The 17,596-nt window shown below is 44.1% G+C and overlaps 1 protein-coding gene across 14 annotated transcripts in view; it reads right to left on the bottom strand.

Moving 5' to 3' along the window:
* The window catches only part of Numa1 (nuclear mitotic apparatus protein 1), an 82,881-nt gene that overhangs the window by 16,313 nt on the left and 48,972 nt on the right, over positions 1 to 17,596 (bottom strand). For all 14 annotated transcript variants that reach the window (XM_029556626.1, XM_029556625.1, XM_008854080.3 and 11 more), the window contains exons 3-12: positions 11,836 to 11,921; positions 5,283 to 5,362; positions 4,101 to 4,183; positions 3,432 to 3,512; positions 2,779 to 2,866; positions 1,601 to 1,724; positions 1,013 to 1,170; positions 629 to 746; positions 419 to 536; positions 7 to 147 (exon numbers count right to left, since the gene is read on the bottom strand). In XM_029556626.1, coding sequence (XP_029412486.1) covers positions 7 to 147; positions 419 to 536; positions 629 to 746; positions 1,013 to 1,170; positions 1,601 to 1,724; positions 2,779 to 2,866; positions 3,432 to 3,512; positions 4,101 to 4,183; positions 5,283 to 5,362; positions 11,836 to 11,921 — 1,077 coding nt within the window. The remainder of the gene's footprint in view (positions 1 to 6; positions 148 to 418; positions 537 to 628; positions 747 to 1,012; positions 1,171 to 1,600; positions 1,725 to 2,778; positions 2,867 to 3,431; positions 3,513 to 4,100; positions 4,184 to 5,282; positions 5,363 to 11,835; positions 11,922 to 17,596) is intronic.

The following is a 17,596-nucleotide window of genomic DNA, read 5'->3' as shown; positions in this document are numbered from 1 at the left end:
GGTTACCTTATCCTGGAGGGCTGTGCTGAGCTCCTTCTCCAGACGGGCCTGCTTCTCCACCCATTCCTGAGTGGCCTTGCTGTGCTCCTCTGTCAGGTCATTGAGGGCACCCTGGAGTTGCTGCAAGTGACTTGCAAACTCACGAAGCTGAGACATGAGCAGGTAGTCATCATCACTCAGGGTGAAAACTGGCACCAACACTCCAACTATTCCATAAAGCCTAGGCCCTGGGGCCTCCAAGGACAGCTAATCACACCTCCAATTTTGGACCACGTAGTGGCAGCCAATGATAAGACAAGGAAAGTGGCTATGCATGCAGGTCCGGGGAAAGAATGAAGCCTAAGCCAGGTACTGGGCAATATTAGCAACCCTCTTGGGGAAACTTCCAGACCCTCTATGTATAGCCAGCCTCACTCACTTTAAAGGAAAGGTCCCCGTTCTCCTCAGAAAGCTGACTGATCTTGCGGTCCATCTGGTTTTTCTCTGTCTTCAGGTCCTGACACTGCTTCAGAGTCTCATGCAACCGCATGGTGAGACTGCCAGAGAGGGAAGCAGTGAGAGGATGCTGTTGCCCCTAGCCTGGACCAGCAGGGACTGGGTACTGGAAGGAGGGCTGAGAGAGCCATACCTCTCGTTCTTGCCACGGAGCTCCTCAAGCTCCCTGGGCTCCAGTGGGCTGGCTGCCTGCTTCTCGTTCAGCAGAGCCAGGCGGTCAATGCGCTGCTGCATCATGGCTATCTGTGCATCTGCCTCAGGCAGGGGAGGAGACAGGATTCAGCACAGAACCAGGACACGGGGAGAAAGCTGAGAAGTCACATGGTGTCTACTCCCCAGGAAAGAAGCACGGGGCAGGGACAGAACCCACCTTCTAGCACGTCAGCCTGACACTTGAGCCAGGGCTGAGCCCTAAGCTCCAGGGTCAACAGAGACAAAAAGGGAGGGGAAACCTCCCTGGATGAAAAATCCAAAATGGTGTCCAATTGGCAGCACCCAAAGTGTGCCAAGTACCTACCCTTCTCAGTGAGGAGCTTGCGGCTCTCAGCCAGCTCCAGCTCTAGCTCATCCCTGTTGTTCCTCTCGTCGGCCAGCTGCTTCTTCAGCCGTCTCATCTGGAACTGTGGGGTCTGCAGGATGTTACTCATAGGGGAGGATGGAGAACCTGAGAGGAAGCTGAGGAAGGAGATGGCACAGGTACAGGTTAGAATCCATGGACTAAAATAACCAGCAGCAGCCAGGATAGAGCAGTATCAGTGACCATAACAAGCAGGAGGCCAGTGTGTTCTGTCTGCAAGGTTACCTCATGCCTCAGGACATGACTGGAGAAACTTTTTTTCCCCTTCTTCTGAGTCTTAATTGTCTTTGTTGAAGGGCTAGGGACATGTATCTTTCCAGAGAAGAAGGCATTTCTATAAATAGGGAACTGCTTTTGGGAGGTCTACCCATGACACATCACAAGGGAAATCCTGTATCTATAGCATCCTCCAAGTACTTCCTGATGATTTAAGAGGTGGGCCTGCAGCTTAGTCTCCAGTAGTCAAGATCTGGAGGACTGGATGGACTTGAGGAGACCCCATCCCAGGAGGAGAGGCCCAGAACATACTTGTTCTCACTGGAAGTCGAGGCAATCCTCTGTAGCTCTAGGAAGCGAACCTCCCTCTTGCCCTGGTGGCTGGGTGGGGAAAGCTCTTCAGAGAGGGTGCTGGAACAGGTGGAAGAGACAGGAACTAGGGGTAAGAAGCAGACAAACAAATCAAGGACAGTTAGTAGGGGGATGAACACATTTTCACTTTTATGCAACAGGAGAACTCTACCTTACATGTGAATCTGCAGACACTTTGATATAAACTGAAGAGGGGAGGGGGAACTAGGCAGAACCTGACCCTAGAGGTCAGGGTCTTTAACAAAAATCAAGTGCAAGGCTTTCAACTCCTCAGAGCACAGTACCCAGAAGAACACAGTGGAGTGAGGAGAGCCCCTCTGTGCTCAAAAATTGGACCAAGCACTGATGTCAACACTACAGAGGCATCTTGGAAGTCTAGCATAGGGTCTCCCCAAAGCCCCCAGCAGCCTGTGTTGGCATCACTGGCCTCCTTAAGGTATACAATCTTCTCCTCCCTTGGTTCCCATGACCGCTTTCTCAGGACTCTACTTTGTCTAATTACCCCCAGGGGCTTTTTCGTCTGAAGCTTCAATGGCCATCCCCATGCTGACCTACAAGCTCACACCTGACCCTTGCTTGTATTCTAGACTCCCATTCCTAACAGCTCCACCTAAAGTCTCATGAACCTGAACACGAAGAACACCAAGTTCAACAGCAAGAAGAGAATGTGCCCGCACAACTACGGCTCGGTTTCCTAGCAACAGGAGCTGAGCTCTTCATGAGACTGGCATGTCCATAATTAGTTCTCTTATCAGGCTTACTTGTTCTTATGTACCTGCCTCTCATCTAGAACATGAGCTGCAAGAGGGGAAACCTTTTTCAAGATTTCTAAGAGATGTTTATCTCCAGCTTCTAAACCTAAAGTAAAAAAACCCAAAAAGGTGAGAAGATGGAGTCCAAGAAACACAGATGAGATCACTCACAAACATCCTGTTGAACTGCTGCCAGGCACCAGGGAGCCACTAAGAGGATCTGAGGTGCTGGCAACATGGCCCAGAAATCACCTTCCATTGCATATATGGCTCCTGAGCACCAACTCTGTGCTGTGTGTTGGGGTCAGAGGATTGCAGAGGTTCTGTTCAGAGACAGAGTGGATCTTCACAAGTGGCCCTACTCACCTTTCTCCAAGAAATTCTCTAGGTCCTCAGTAAGGTTTAGCCCATCCTCATGATCCAGCATAAACTTCAGGATGACAGCTAACTCAGCCTGTGTCACAGAGACAAAAGGAGTTTCACTGTGGTGTTGGAGACACCTCTGACAGGAGGGCTCAGGACTTATCCAACAGTGCCAAATCCCAGAGTCTGCTGGATCCTTTTCCCCCTCAAAACTGAAGCCCACAACATATTCACTCCACTTGTTCTTCCTTTGCCAGAAAGCTTCTGTACTTAACTTTGTTGGCCTCTTTCAAATAAACCTACCAGGAAAGGATAAGTGGAGTAACAGCTACATACATGAAGAAACATATATGAAATGAAAATAACTTCTACATTATCCACACACACAGGTCAGCTAAATACATATGTGTAAAAGAGGACTTGGAAATCTAACCCTTAAAAGTAGTTGTGTCTGGGAATGAGAGATGAGATGTTATTTCCTTCTTTGTGGTTCTCAATATCTTCTGGTCTTTTTTTTCTTTGTATTTTTACAAGGAATGGCTGTGATTACATCCATAGCTTTTTTGAGAATAATAAATGTTATCTGAAGAGAAATGAACAGGGTAAGGGAAGCCTAGGGCTGAACTAGGAAGTTGGGTGAAGGTGCAAGAGCTCACCTGAATCCTATATTCAAACTGTTCCCAGTCCCAGGGGTTTCTGGAGCTCATGGTAGAGTGATATAAAAGCAGCAGCAGCATCTAGAAGCCAAACAAGGGGCAGTCACTGAGTGAGGTATGTCTCTTCCTAGTGTTCCCACTCAGGGCTGCTTTGAGGACTCCGAGCTATTCTCTTCCAAAATTCCTACAATCAGCAGTTCTAAGTCATCGTCCTTAACAGCCCCCAAAGATATTTCTTTCTTTCTAAATTTTTTTTTTAACCAAGGGCTCAGTGCATACTGTACAAAATGCCCCATGTCAGGATTTCTATACAGCTGAGTTCCTGGACTTGTAGAAACATGAGCATAAAGGCACCACCCTCTATAAGCCAGCACCCAACAGAGGAAATGAAGTCAATGAGCTTGAAAGAAAAATGATGATCGTTGAGTGAGACCTGGTTCCTGCAAGCCTCCGTCGTGGACCTCAGTGCTGGTCGAGTAAACCTCTTTGTCAGAAGATCGTGGGCTCCCAGAATCCTTGGACGGAAATGGACTCTGGCTCAGCCAACTGGCTGGCTGATCCTGCCTTCAGGTCTCCAGAGTCCCAGAAACAAAGCACTCAGCAAACCTCCTTTGGGTTCAGAAAAGGCCCTGCAGGTTTCTCAGGTACCCCCACCCCCAAGTCTGGTACCTTGGCCAGTTCCAGCTCAGAGCCCTCCATCACTTTCTGCACAGACACCAGGCATTGTGTAGAAGAGGGATGTTTTCGATTTTCTGCAATGATAACCATGCAGAAAACATTGAACACAGTGAAGTGAACCTCCTGGGAAACAAATCTAATATCCTTATAACTTCTGAGTCTGAGAAGAAGAATCATAGCCTCTGAGAAGACTGTGAGACGAAGGGCCCCATATTCCTATGTCTTCTCTCCCCTGCCTTACGGTTCTACCCTACAGTTACCAAAGGGCTCCAGCAGTAGTCCTAGAAGAAAGCAGGCAGGGCATCTGCAGTAACTCTGGGTTAAGACCCTATATTCACCTGTCAGCTCACCAGTTCCCCTTTAGAAACAAAGAAGGAGCCAGAGATCCATGTCACTCTAGAGTCCTGTTCTAAGTAAGGCTGCAGAGGAGGCTTACAGCTGAGTCCAAGTAGAGTGGCTGAGGACGGCTGGCCCTTATACTGCCAAAGCATATAGTTTCACACAGTAACATCCTGTTCTATCTGGACAAATTCTCACCTTCCCTATAATTCTCTTGATGTGGAAATGGCAGACAGCTCCCATGGTAAAGGTGAAGACCCTGTGGTACAAGGTTAGACCAGGGGAGGAGAGCTAATAAACTCTGGGTCAGAAGTTTCACAAGCGTTCTTAATATTCTCATTAATCTGGCAAATAATTATCATTACCTCCATAACACACACCGGGAACCTTTATCTAGAAAGATACAGGACAGTGAGGAGAGGCAGGATATCAATCAAAATTGACTTCTGCCCCCTTTACCTACTGCTTAAGCAATTATCTAGGCAAAGTTATCTAGGGAAAAATACTTTTCCTTCAAGGGGAAGGATTTTTCTTACAAGGGTAATGTGGATCCTTCTCTTCTGTCCCTGAAAGTAGGGAGAAGAGAAGACCAAGGTGATGAACACCAACTCTTTATCTACCTGGACCTGACAATGGCTCTGGGACTGAAGGGACACATTCTTACATAAGCTAGTGGAGGTATCTCAAGATCTAGGAGGCTGACCCAGCTGTATTTATCTTTGTGCTAGAGCAGGGGGCCCTGAAATCTTTTTCCTCAAGACAACTATGACTGAGTCCCCTTGTTCACAAGTACCAGGAGCTGTAGCTGTGGAGACAGGTAAGAAAGGTACTTACTCTGCAGAAAACTGCACACAAAGTCCAGTCTATCTGGCACTGGCTGCTGGAGGATTTGCTGCCCCTCTTCGGTGTTGTGGCTAGAAAACAAGAGCAAGTATTAGGAACAGAGTAATTGGTGACCTACAGCTTCCCTTCCCCTTCAGGCTGGGTCTCTGCTGGGTCTGGGAAAGAACAGATCCTAAAGGCAGTGAAAAGATGCTAGAACACCACTTATTCTAGTGGAATTGTGTGGTGGGTGAGAAGTGAGGACTCACAGCATGGGGTCCTTCTGTAAAATATGGTATTCTGCTAACCCACTTGCAAATATGAAAAAGCTCTGTGAGAAGATGTTGGGAAGAGATGGCAGTGGCAGAAATGAATAGGAAGTTAGATTAAACAACCTGAAATGACTCAACTCTAACATGCCAAGAAGCCTGGAAAACACGATTAGAGTAGTGTGACAGGCCCATGGGAAGGGAAAAATGAGCCCAAGATCTGAAAGAATTGGAGGAGACAGGCTCTGAGGTGACAGAGCAAAGTTCCCACTCTACACTGGGGATGAGGCAGAGGTGGCTAAAGACTCCCAGAGGTAGGGCCTAGGAGCAATCATTCTTGATAAGTGCCCAGGCCCTCCTACTGTTTAACTGCAAAAGCACAACAGAAAAGAGAAACTAGGGAGGGAGGGAAGCAGCAGGGGCGCTCACACACAGCCAGGCCATGGCCATTTGCTCTAACTGCAGCTTCATTTTCAGTGGTGACTGTTTCACCTCTGAATAGGTCCAAGTCCACCTGCAGGTTAGAAAGGTGACTTTTCTCTCTAGCCATAGCTGGAGATGCTAATGATCAGAACCTACATCCTCACATCTTAACCAACTTTCTGGAGAGTCAAGGCCAGTCCTAGAACTTTCCAGTGCTAAGAGATAGCCTTGAAAAAGCACAAGGGGCATCCAGACCAAGAAAACCACAAGTTACCGTACGCTTTCCTGAGCAGAGGGAAAATCTTCCAAGTGAATACTCCTCATCCCCATGCAAGAGGCATTCAGGGTAGCTAGCACACGAGTGACACCTACTAATCTCTGACTCCTAAATAAACCATCTTCCCTACCCACCCAGGATGGGAATGAGGTGATTCCTTGCCTCAGTAGAGAATAGTATTTATCTACAATGTATACCATTAAATGAAATAAACAGAGGCTTCTTTGGCCAAATGTTTGAAAAATACTTGGTTAAATCAAACTGAAACTGAGTGGTGGTGCACACCTAAAATCTCAGCACTCTGGAGATAGAGCTTTGAGGGTTAGGAATTCAGTCAGCCTTGTCTCAAATATATATATCCTTTTCTTTTGATATTTTTTTAAAAAAGACAGAAATCTTGTCAGGCACTCCAGGTGCACACCTGTAGTCCCAGCATTTGGGAGGCAGAGGCAGGCGGATCTCTGAGTTCAAGGCCAGCCTGGTCTACATAGTGGGTTCCAGGACAGCTGGGGCTACAGGGAGACCCTGTCTCAAAAAGACCAAAAAAAAAAAAAAAAAAAGACAGAAATCTGATTGTGTTGCCCAGGTTTGTCTTGAATCGTAGCCTCAGGCAGTCCTCCCTTAAGCATTTACATATCATATGCTACCATGCAACTCAAACATTTTCTAAAGGACAGAATGTAACATATTATTTCCTAAACCTGTTTGATCACAAAGCTTTTCCCTACTGCCTCTGGCATAAGAAAAGCTGCATGGAACATGCTAGTCCTAGAAGTCCTAGAAAAGTGCAGTCCATCCTAGACTGCTCAAGTCTCCTCTCATCAGAACTTCAGCTGTCAACTCCACCACCTTCTCAAGTATCCTACAGCACTCAGGTATCCCCAAACTGCACTATTTACAACTGCCTTGGGTATCTATCAGGTACTCAATGCATCCAGGTTGACTGACAGCTGAAGGATACTTTTCATTGAGAAGAGAGAGGTCAGCATCAATAAGACAATTAGGTCTTTGTGTTTAACTTTGCTATGCAAGCCTCAGAGCTATCAAAGAGAGGAGGGCCTTTTGGCTTTAGGCTGTGCACAGGCAGAACAAAGGAGAAAATCCTCAGGAGTTGATGTCAATGTGTTTTCCCACACAGATGGCCAAATGGCCCACAGTTTCTATCTGGCAACCTCATTGCATTCCCTTGAGTATAAGACTTAGAGTAGAATAAGATTTGGATTAGCACCAGTAAGACTATCAGAAATGTAACAGGAAGACCATCTTAACCAAGAGTGTCTGTTTTCCCAAAGGCAGCTGGTCTGCATAGGAGATGGAAAAGTTAAGGCTAACTTGGGGTTTTAATATTTGCTAACTCAATCTCTCTCTATGCGCACCCTAGAAAACAGGCACCTTGAATTTCCCTATGAAAAATTTATTCCAGGAAGGAATAAATCTATAGAGGCTATATACAAAAGACAGACATCCTTATTTCTGGACTGTGATGTAGATGCTTTCTCCAACACTCCCTCTGAGGAGGTGGGAGGCAGGAAGGGGGTGGGGATAAGGGATGCTAATGAGACTTAAGAAACTCAGAAGAAACTTGTAAGACTCAGGAAGCTCATCAACTTATAAAACTCACAAGTCCCTCTCTGAGGTTACATAAGCAGTAAACAATTGCTGAGGTGTGGGGGGGTGTACTTATTCCTTTAGTTGTACAGTAAACTCAGGTGATACAGACTTCCTCAGTTGTTACCCATACTCGGGTGGACTTTTGGGTGATGCAGCTGCCTTTGAGTCACACATGTTCCTATAAATAACCACAATAAAACTCATGGGCTCACCAAGGTAGCCTGGGGTAGAATGTTTCTATGCTTCTCCCCAGGAAAAGTCATGCAAAATGGATCATCTACTGCTCTTGTATTCAAGCTAAAGAAATTTACCTTCTCAAAAGCAAAAACCTCCTTGATCTATTCTAAAGTCAAAAGAGCACAGAGCCCTCTATTGTATATTATATCTAGTTGCCTGTCTTTTAGTGATGGTGAAATTAAACAGTGGGCTAGGGACTGCTAGCCTAACAGGTTTCTTGTCACTGAATGCAGGTGCCTCAATCTACCACTTCATTAGAATTTGCAAAATAATGAATTAAAAATTTTTTTAATTTAATTTTTTATTTTATGTGTGTGAGTGTATTGCCTGCATGAGTTAAATGCACTCGTGTCGTGCAATGCCCGTGGAGGTCAGAAGAAGGTATCAGATCCCCTGGAACTGGAATTACAACGGTTGTTAGTTGCCACGTGAGTACTGGGAATCAAACCTGGATCCTCTGCAAGAACAGTCATCTCTCTAGCCCCCAAATAATGAATTCTTTTAAAAAAGATTGATTTTAGTTGGTTTTATGTATATATGTGTCTGTGTGCGTGTATGTACATGTTTGTGTGAATGTACATGCCTGGGCACAAGTAGAGGCCAGAAGGTATCAGATCCTCAGAGCTTGAGTTAAAGACATCTGCAGGCCCCAGCTCATTATATAGTTAATAGGATCTGAACTCCAGCCTTCAAGATTGTGCAACAAGTGTCCTTAACTGCTGAGCCATCTCTCCAGACCCCCAAATAACGATTTTTGTTAGGAGCTGCAAATTGCTGCTCTATAGATGGTATGCATGCCTACCTATGAAGCATCCTTGAAAAAAGAATCTATAGAGGCAGCAAGAGGAAGAGCAATAAACAAAGCAGCACCATGACAACACAATGAACAAGACCAAGAGTCAGTAATTTCCACAGATCAAAATAATAGATGAGGTAGGGAGAGAGAAATAAGCAGGAAACAAAGTCAGTGAGAAGAAATGCGCTGAGCCTCAGGTGAAAGAGGTGTGGTTTTTAAGATTTGGCCTCTATTTGCTCATTCTCACCAGGAATTCTCCTACCTCAGCCTCCCAAGCAGCTGAACTATAGCACATGCTATCACAGATAAATTATCTTATCAGAACAAAGATTTTAGATTTTGGCCAGGTGTAGTAGCACCTGGAGACAGAGGAAGGAGATTCAAGGTAATCTTTGGCTAGATTTTGGAGGCACAGACAGGTAGATTTTTGAGTTCAAGGCCCAGCCTGGTCCACAAGGCAAGCTCCAAGCCAGCCAGTGCTACTTACAGAGACTGTCTCAAAAAAAAGATAAGTCTTCTAAAGGACAAAAGAGGGTAGTGACCTAATACAAATTAGTGCCAAGGAGGGGACTGGAGAGATGGCTCAGTGGTTAAGAGCACTGGCTGCTCTTCCAGAAGACTTGGGTTTGGTTTCCAGTAACCACATGGTGGCTAACAACCATCTATAACTCCAATTCCAGGGGATCATGAATGCACTTACATACGTGCAGGTAATACATTCATACACATAATAAATAAAGTATTTTACCAAAAACTCAGTACCAAGCTGGTCATAGTGGTTCATGCCATTAATCCCAGCACTCAGGAGGTAGAGGCAGGCAGATTCCATGAGATCAAGGCCAGCCTAGTCTATGAGTGAGTTCCAGACCAGCTCAGGCTACAGGGAGACCTTGTCACAAAAAGACCAAAAAAAAAAAAAAAAACAATCAGTCCCAAGGAAAAACGAATCCAATATGATGCTGAGGTGTCCTAGTTGTGTAACTAGGAGAGAAAATGTTAGAACTGAAACACATGCTGGTTAAAACCAGAAGTTGTTTTAATCTATTATGTTCACTATCACTACTTTTCAAAGGATAACATAAAACCACTCTAGTGAACTCAACTGTCCTGGGCTACTTGGCAGTACTAGACCTTGCAAATGGAGACGCAAACTCATCCTTATTCCCTTATCCACTCACTCAGACACGCTGATAAAAATCCACCAGTTGGGCCAGTGAGATGGCTCAGTGGTAAAAGCACTAGCCTCTCAAACCTGACAACCTGAGTTTGATCCTAGAACTTGTGGTAGGAGAGAACAAACTCCCAAATTGTTCTCTGATCTCTACATTTGTGCTGTGGCATGCACATATCCACAATGAGTTTTAAAGTATATTAAAAATCACACACACACACACACACACACACACACACACGTGTACACACACATGCACAGTAATAATTATTCTTTTAAAAAAAAAAAATCAATGAAGGCCAGGTGTGGTGGTGCACGCCTGTAGTCCCAAGCACTTGGGAGGCAGAGGCAGGTGGATCTCTGTGAGTTCAAGGCCAGTCTGGTCTACATAGTGAGTTCTAGGACAGCTGGGGCTACAGTGAGACCCTGCTTCAAAAACACACACACAAAAAAAGAATCAATGAAGCCATACATACAACTGGAATCCAAGCATGTGGGAGGCTGAGACAAGAAGATCATGAGTTTGAAGCCAGCCAGAGCTATTACTGAGATTGTCTCAGAAAAGCAAACAAAACGAAACAAAAGGGGCCTCTGCAGAGATGGCTCAGCAGTTGAAGAACACTTTCTGTTCTTTCCGAGGACCTGGGTTCAATTCCCAGCATCTACATGGCAGCTCATAACTATCCATAACTCCAGTTTCATGGGATGTGATGCCCTCTTCTGACCTCCACAGGCATTGTACAACATCACTGTACTTACATACATGCAGACAATATACTCATACATATAAAATATAATAAACTTTTTTTTTTTTTTGTCTTTTTGAGACAGGGTCTCCCTGTAGCCCCAGCTGTCCTGGAACTCACTATATAGACCAGGCTGGTCTTGAACTCACAAAAATCCGCCTGCCTCTGCCTCCCCAGTGCTGGGATTAAAGGTGTGTACCACCACGCCCGGCAATAAACATTTTTTTTAATTTAAACAAAACAAGAAACCAGTCAGATATGGTGGCTTACACTTATCCCAGGACTTGGAAGGCTGAGGAAGGATTGCTTTAAGTTTGAAGTCAGCTACATATTAAGACCCTATCTTGGGACTAGAGAGATGGCTCAGCAGTTAAGAGCACTGGTTGTTCTTTCAGAGGACATGGGTTCGATTCCCAGTATCCACATGGTGGTAAACAACAGTCCCTAACTCCAGTTCCAGGGGAATCCAATGCTCTCTCTGACATCTGTGGGCACTGCACAATACAGTATACTTACATGCAAGCAATACACTCATACACATAAAAAGACCCTGTCTCAACAAACCAAAAAAACAAAAAATTTAAAACTCAGAAATATTATACTACCTTACAAAGGGAAATATCTATACTGTACTAATTCAAATGAAAGAGCTTTCCTTTCTTATTCCTGAACCAAGAAGTTGCAGAGGACTTGAGAGATGGTGAAGCAGGGATGAATCATAAAGAGATAAAGAGGGTTACAGACAACTCCTGCTGAGACAGGAGGATGATGAGCCCTTAGATAGCCTTTCAGAACTGTGTGAGAACATGGAGCCCTAGAGGGCCTTTTGTGCAAGAATGAGGAAGCCTTTGGATGGGGCAAGACTAAAATCTCTCCCACTGAGAGGTCCAGTAACTAGAAGGCAAGACCTAAGTACTAGTCTTTGGGCCCACCCAGACTTCCAATATTCCAATCCCACCCAATTTCTGGGTCACAGGCCATCAAGCAAGCAAATGTGGCTCCCACTGCTGGCTGGGGAGGGGAACGCATACTCACACGCTGTTAATGATCTTGATGAAGATGCTGCAGTCCTGGAGCTGTAGCACAGTTTCTACTGGGTCAGCCACACGCAGACTGTTAACCTGTAAGCCAAAGGGAAGATCCTGGTGAGGATACTTACAATGCTAGACCCTTGTACTTTACTCCTTTGCCCAGGTGCTTGCACCTCTCAGCTCACTGTGAGTGCTCACAGTTGTAGGTATAGGAATAAAGGGGCAGATGCCCTTAAACTCTTGATCCTCCTGCTCCAGCTTCCAAAGTGCTGAGATTACAGGGATGTGCTATGTTACACAAGGCTGCCAGGCCAGGACTTCAACATTTTTAATCTATGTTCACTCACCCAGTGTATGCTCACAGCATACCTGAAGCAAATCATGTTTCCACCAATAAAACCTTTCTTTTTTGTTTTTGTTTTTTTTTGTTTTGAGGCAGGGTCTCCCTGTAGCCTCAACTGTCCTGGAACTTACTAGGTAGAACAGGCTGGCCCCGAACTCAAGAGATTCATCTGCCTCTGCCTCCCAAGTGCTGGGATTAAAGGCGTGTGCCACCACCATCCAATAAAAGCTTTCTTAAGATTCCCTAATACCCAAACCATGCCTAAATATAACTACATAAAATGGAAGGACCTAGGGCTGGCAAGATGGCTCAGCGGGTAAATGTATCTGCTGCCAAGCCTGACGACCTGAGTTTGATCCCCAAAGGAGAGAACTGACTCCCACAAGCTGTCCTCTGATTTCCACATGTGCACAATGGCCCTTACACTGGCCCACCACACACGTAAAATAAAATGTAACAACAAAAAAAATTTAATGTTAAGATCTACAAGAAAAGGCACCAGTGTTGCCTAGAAAGAGAAACCTATGGAAAAGATTTTTTACAGTATAGTACTTTATATATTGTTTTTTGTTAATAACTTTTACATGTATGAGTATATATGAATATAAAATTTTGTTATTAGTGTATTTAAAAAAATTATTTCCAGGCTGGGCGTGGTGGTGCATGCCTTTAGTCCCAGCACTTGGGAGGCAGAGGCAGATCTCTGTGAGTTCCAAGCCAGCTGGGGCTACACAGAGACCTTAAAATAAAATAAAATAAAATAAAATAAAATAAAATAAAATAAAATAATTTCCAGGTCTGGCAAGATGGTTCAGCAAGTGAAGGTGCTTGCCACCAATCCAGCCATCTCTGGAACTCACATGATGAAAGGCAAGAACTCCTGAAAGTTATTCTCCATGTATATGCATATACACAGATACACACATGCACACACATACACAATATTAAATAAATAAATGTAAAAAATAAAGTCTGTGAAAAAACAAACCTCTGTCTGAGAGGAGGGAGAAACAATGAAAGGTCAAAGTAAGTTTTTTAATTTTTATTATTATTAAATCTTACCATTTTTATTTTATATGAGTATATTGCCTGCATGTATGCAAGTGTACCCATGTTGTGTAATGCCTGTGGAGATCAGAAGACAATGCTGGATTCCCCTGGAGCAGGAGTTATGGATGGTTGTTAGTTGCCATGTGGGTGCTGGGAATCAAACACGGGTCCCCTGCAAGAGCAGCCAGTACTCTTAACTGCTGAGCCATCTCTCCAGTCTGATAGTAGGTTGTTGTTGTTTGTTTTTAAATATTTTATTATTTTTATTTTATGAGTATGAGTGTATTGCCTGCATGTAGGTAAGTGCACCTGTGTCGTGCAATGCCCAAGGTGGACAGAGGCAGCTGTCGGATCCACTGGAACTGGTGTTATGGACAGTTAGCTGCCATATGGGTGCTGGGATTCAAACCTGGGTCTTCTGAAAGAACAACCAGTGTTCTTAACCACTGAGCCATCTCTCCAGTCCTTTTTTTTTCTTTTTAAGGGAGAAAGGAAAAGAGTGGGAGACTGGCAAAGTTCTCAATTCTGATCCAAATACCTATTCCTTTTCTTTGGCTTCAGACAACCACCCAGTCTTTGACTAGAAAAGTCACCAGGGTCACACGTAAATATTTCAAGTACACAGGATATAAACAACATATATAGTTAACTTCTCCAGGAAAACCTGTGAATAAATTTCACAGGCACCTAGGGGACCCACAATTATCTCTTTATTACCACAGGAAAGTGGGATTTTCCAGTTACATATGCAGCACGAGGATGGGCAAAAGACAAAGCCCACTTTAAAAAGAGATGATTTTTAAGAATTTAGGAAGTGGTTACACACAAAGAACTGGACTCTATAGCTTAGAAACGTGTTGTTATAAAAAGCACTGGGAGGAACAGGAGGTGGGTGGTGCACATCTTTAATCCCAGCACTCAGCACTCAGGAGGCAGAGGCAGGCGGATCTCTGTGAGTTCAAGTCTAGCCTGGTCTACACAGTGAGTTCCAGGTTAGCTGAGGCTACAAGGAGACCCTGTCTCAAAAAAAGACCAAAAAAAAAATTTAAAATTAAAATAAAAACATGAGCCAGGTGTGATAGCGCATGCCTTTAATCCCAGGACTTGGGAGGCAGAGGCAGGCAGATCTTTGTGAGTTTGAGGCCAGCCTGGTCTACTGTTGCGGTCCTTGATCCATTTGGAGTTGAATTTTTTGTAGGTTGAAAGCTAAGAGATGTCATTTAAATCTTTTATATGTAGCTATCCAGTTTGACTAGCACTGTCAGTTGAACATGCTCATGTCTTTTCTCCAATGTGTGTTTTTGGATCCTTTTACAAAACTCAAATGACTCTGAGCTGGAGTGATTGCCCAGCAGTGAGGAACACTGGCTGCTTTTGTCGAAGACTGGAGTTTGGTTCCCAATACCCACATGGCAGGTAAAATTTGTAACTCTAGTTCTAAGGGATCTTATGTTGTTTTCTGGTTTGGGGAAGGCATTATACAAAAATGGAGGCACTTACGTACATGTATAAAAACACCCACAAACAAAAAAGACTAAATAAATAAATAAATAAATAAATAAATAAATAAATAAATAAATAAATAAATAAATAAATAGGCAATGTCTTTTTTTTTAATTTATTTTTAGTGTATGAGTGTTTTGCCAGAAAGCATGTTTGTGCACCATGTGCATGCAGTGCCTGAGGCTGTTGGATCCCCTGGAACTGGAGTTAAATGGTTGTTAGTTGCTGGGAACTGAACCTGGGTCCTCTGCAAGAACAGCAGGTGCTCTTAACTGCTCAGCCATCTCTCTAGCCCCTTAAAGGCAATCTGTCTTACACAAGCTGGTGAGAATGTGGGGAAATGGCGATCCTTTTTTTAAAGACTGGCCAGCCTGGAACTAACTATGTAGACCAGGCTGGCCTTGAACTCACAGAGATCTGCCTGCTTCTGCTTCCCAAGTGCTGGAATTAAGGTGTGTACCACTATGCTTGGCAATGGAAAGAGCAATCTTTTTAAAAAAAATTTAAATTTATTTTTACTTTATGTGTATGAGTGTTTCGCCTGCATGTGTGTATGTGTACCTCATGTGTGACTGGTGCCCAGAGAGGCCAGAAAAGGACAATGGATCCCCTGGAACTAGAGTTACAAATGGCTGTGAGCTGCCATGTGGGTGCTAGGAATTGAACCCAGGTCTTCTACTAGAGCAGCCGATGTTCTTAACCACTGAGCCATCAATCCAGCCCCCGAAAGAACAATATATTTATATACTGTTGGTAATGTAAATTGATAATGCCACTATGGAAATCAGTATGAAGATTCCTCAAAAAAAATTTAAAAATAGAACTACTGTAAGATCCAGCTACAGACTCTTGAATAAACATGCAAAGAAGTCTAAGTCAGTAGTATAATAAAGAGGTACTTGTGCATCCATGTTCATTACAGCATATGCACATTATGCCAAGAAATAAAATGAGCCTAGATACCCACCCATTCACAGATGAAGGGAATGCAGTACATATACACAATGGAGTTTTATTATTGTAAAAAAATAATTAAATTACATAATTTACAAGAAAATGAATGGGGGCGCTGGAGAGATGGTTCAGTGGTTGGGAGCACTAACTGCTCTTGCAGAAAACCTGGGTTTGATTCCCAGTACCCATATGGCAGCTGGTAGCCACCTGTAACTCCAGTTCCAGGGGATCTGACACCTTCTTCTGATCTCCATGGGCATTACATGACATATAGGTGCGCTTACACACATGCAGGCAATACATTCATACATATAAAAATAAAGCCGGGCGTGGTGGCGCACATTTTTAATCCCAGCACTCGGGAGGCAGAGGCAGGAGGATCTTTGTGAGTTCGAGGCCAGCCTGGTCTACATAGTGAGTTCCAGGATAGCTAAGGCTACAAGGAGACCCTGTCTCAAAAAGACAAAAAATAAAATAAAATAAAATAAATATTTTTTTTAAAAAAAGAAAAAATGAATGGAACTGGAGATCATCACATTAGGTACTATAAGCCAGACTCAGAAAGGCAAGTATCACATAGCAAAATAGGCCTGACTCAGAAATAAATAGTGCATGTTTTCTTTCATATTGCATAACCTAAATTTATGAGTGTGTATGACTGACATGCAAGTAGAAAGGAGACTACATGGGATGAGTAGAAGTCTAAGGAAGAAGAGGAATGAGAGGGTAGGAGGGTGTAAAGGGGAAATATCACATTTTCTCTCGTATGTGGCTATAGAATTAATATGTGTGTGATGGGGGCTGGAGTGATGGCCCAGCAGTTAAGAACACTGGTGGTTGCTCTTGCAGAGGACCCACGTTAGGTTCCCAGCACCCACAAGGCAGATCCTAACTGTCTCTAACTCCAGTTCCAGGGGGATCCAACGCCCACTTCTGACCTCTGTCAGCACCAGGGATGCATATGGTGCACAAACACACATGCTGGCAAACACTCATACGATAAAAAAACAAAGTTGTGATGAAGGCAGAAGGAGGTCTACTTATGGGATAGAAGATGACCAGCAAGACCAAGGAGAAACAGGAGAGACAAACAAGAGGAAAGTACAACAGTAAATATGTATGAAAATAGCAAAGTGAAACCCTTTATTTTGTATGCAACTAAAAAATTAAAATAAAAAGTAACATATCTTATTAAATCCCTTTAAGCCAGGTGTGGTGGCTGTGTTAGTACCAGCCCTCAGAAGGAAGGCATATCTCTGTGAGTTAGAGGCTAACCTGGTCTACATAGGGAGTTCCAGGCCAGGACTACAGGAAGACTGTCTCAAAAACAACCAACTCACCAAACAAGCAAACAACAAAATTCAAACTGGGCAGAGAGATGGCTCAGCAGTCAAGAATACATTCTACTCCTGCAAAAGACCTGAGTTCAGTTCCTAACACAACCACCTGTAACTCCAACTCCAGGGGGTCCAACACCTCTGACCTCTATGAGTAAGGGCACATGCACTCATACAGACACATAATTAAAAATAAAGAAAAGCAGAGACTGCAGAGATGGTTCAGTGGTTAAGAGCACTGGCTGCTCTTGCAAAGGACCTGGGCTCAGTTCCCAGCACCCACATGGTGGCTAACAACCATCTGTAACCCTAGTTTCAGAGGACCCAACGCCCTTTTCTAGCCTCCATGGGCACTATACAACATGGATGCACTTATTTACAAGCACACAAAACACTCATACACATAAAATTAAAAACATTTTGAGGGAGAGTGGAGGGATGGCTCAGCAGTTAAGAACACTGGCTGTTCTTGCAGAGGACCCAGGTTTGTAACCCAGCACCCACATGGCAGCTAACAACCATCCAAAACTTCAATTCCAGGGGCTCTGGCACCCTCTTCTGACCTCTGTGGGTACTGC

The sequence above is a fragment of the Nannospalax galili genome, unplaced genomic scaffold (genome assembly GCF_000622305.1).
Source record: "Nannospalax galili isolate Female #2095 unplaced genomic scaffold, S.galili_v1.0 scaffold1387, whole genome shotgun sequence".
Taxonomy (NCBI): Eukaryota; Metazoa; Chordata; class Mammalia; order Rodentia; family Spalacidae; genus Nannospalax; species Nannospalax galili.
This window is presented reverse-complemented; position numbering and strand designations above follow the sequence as displayed.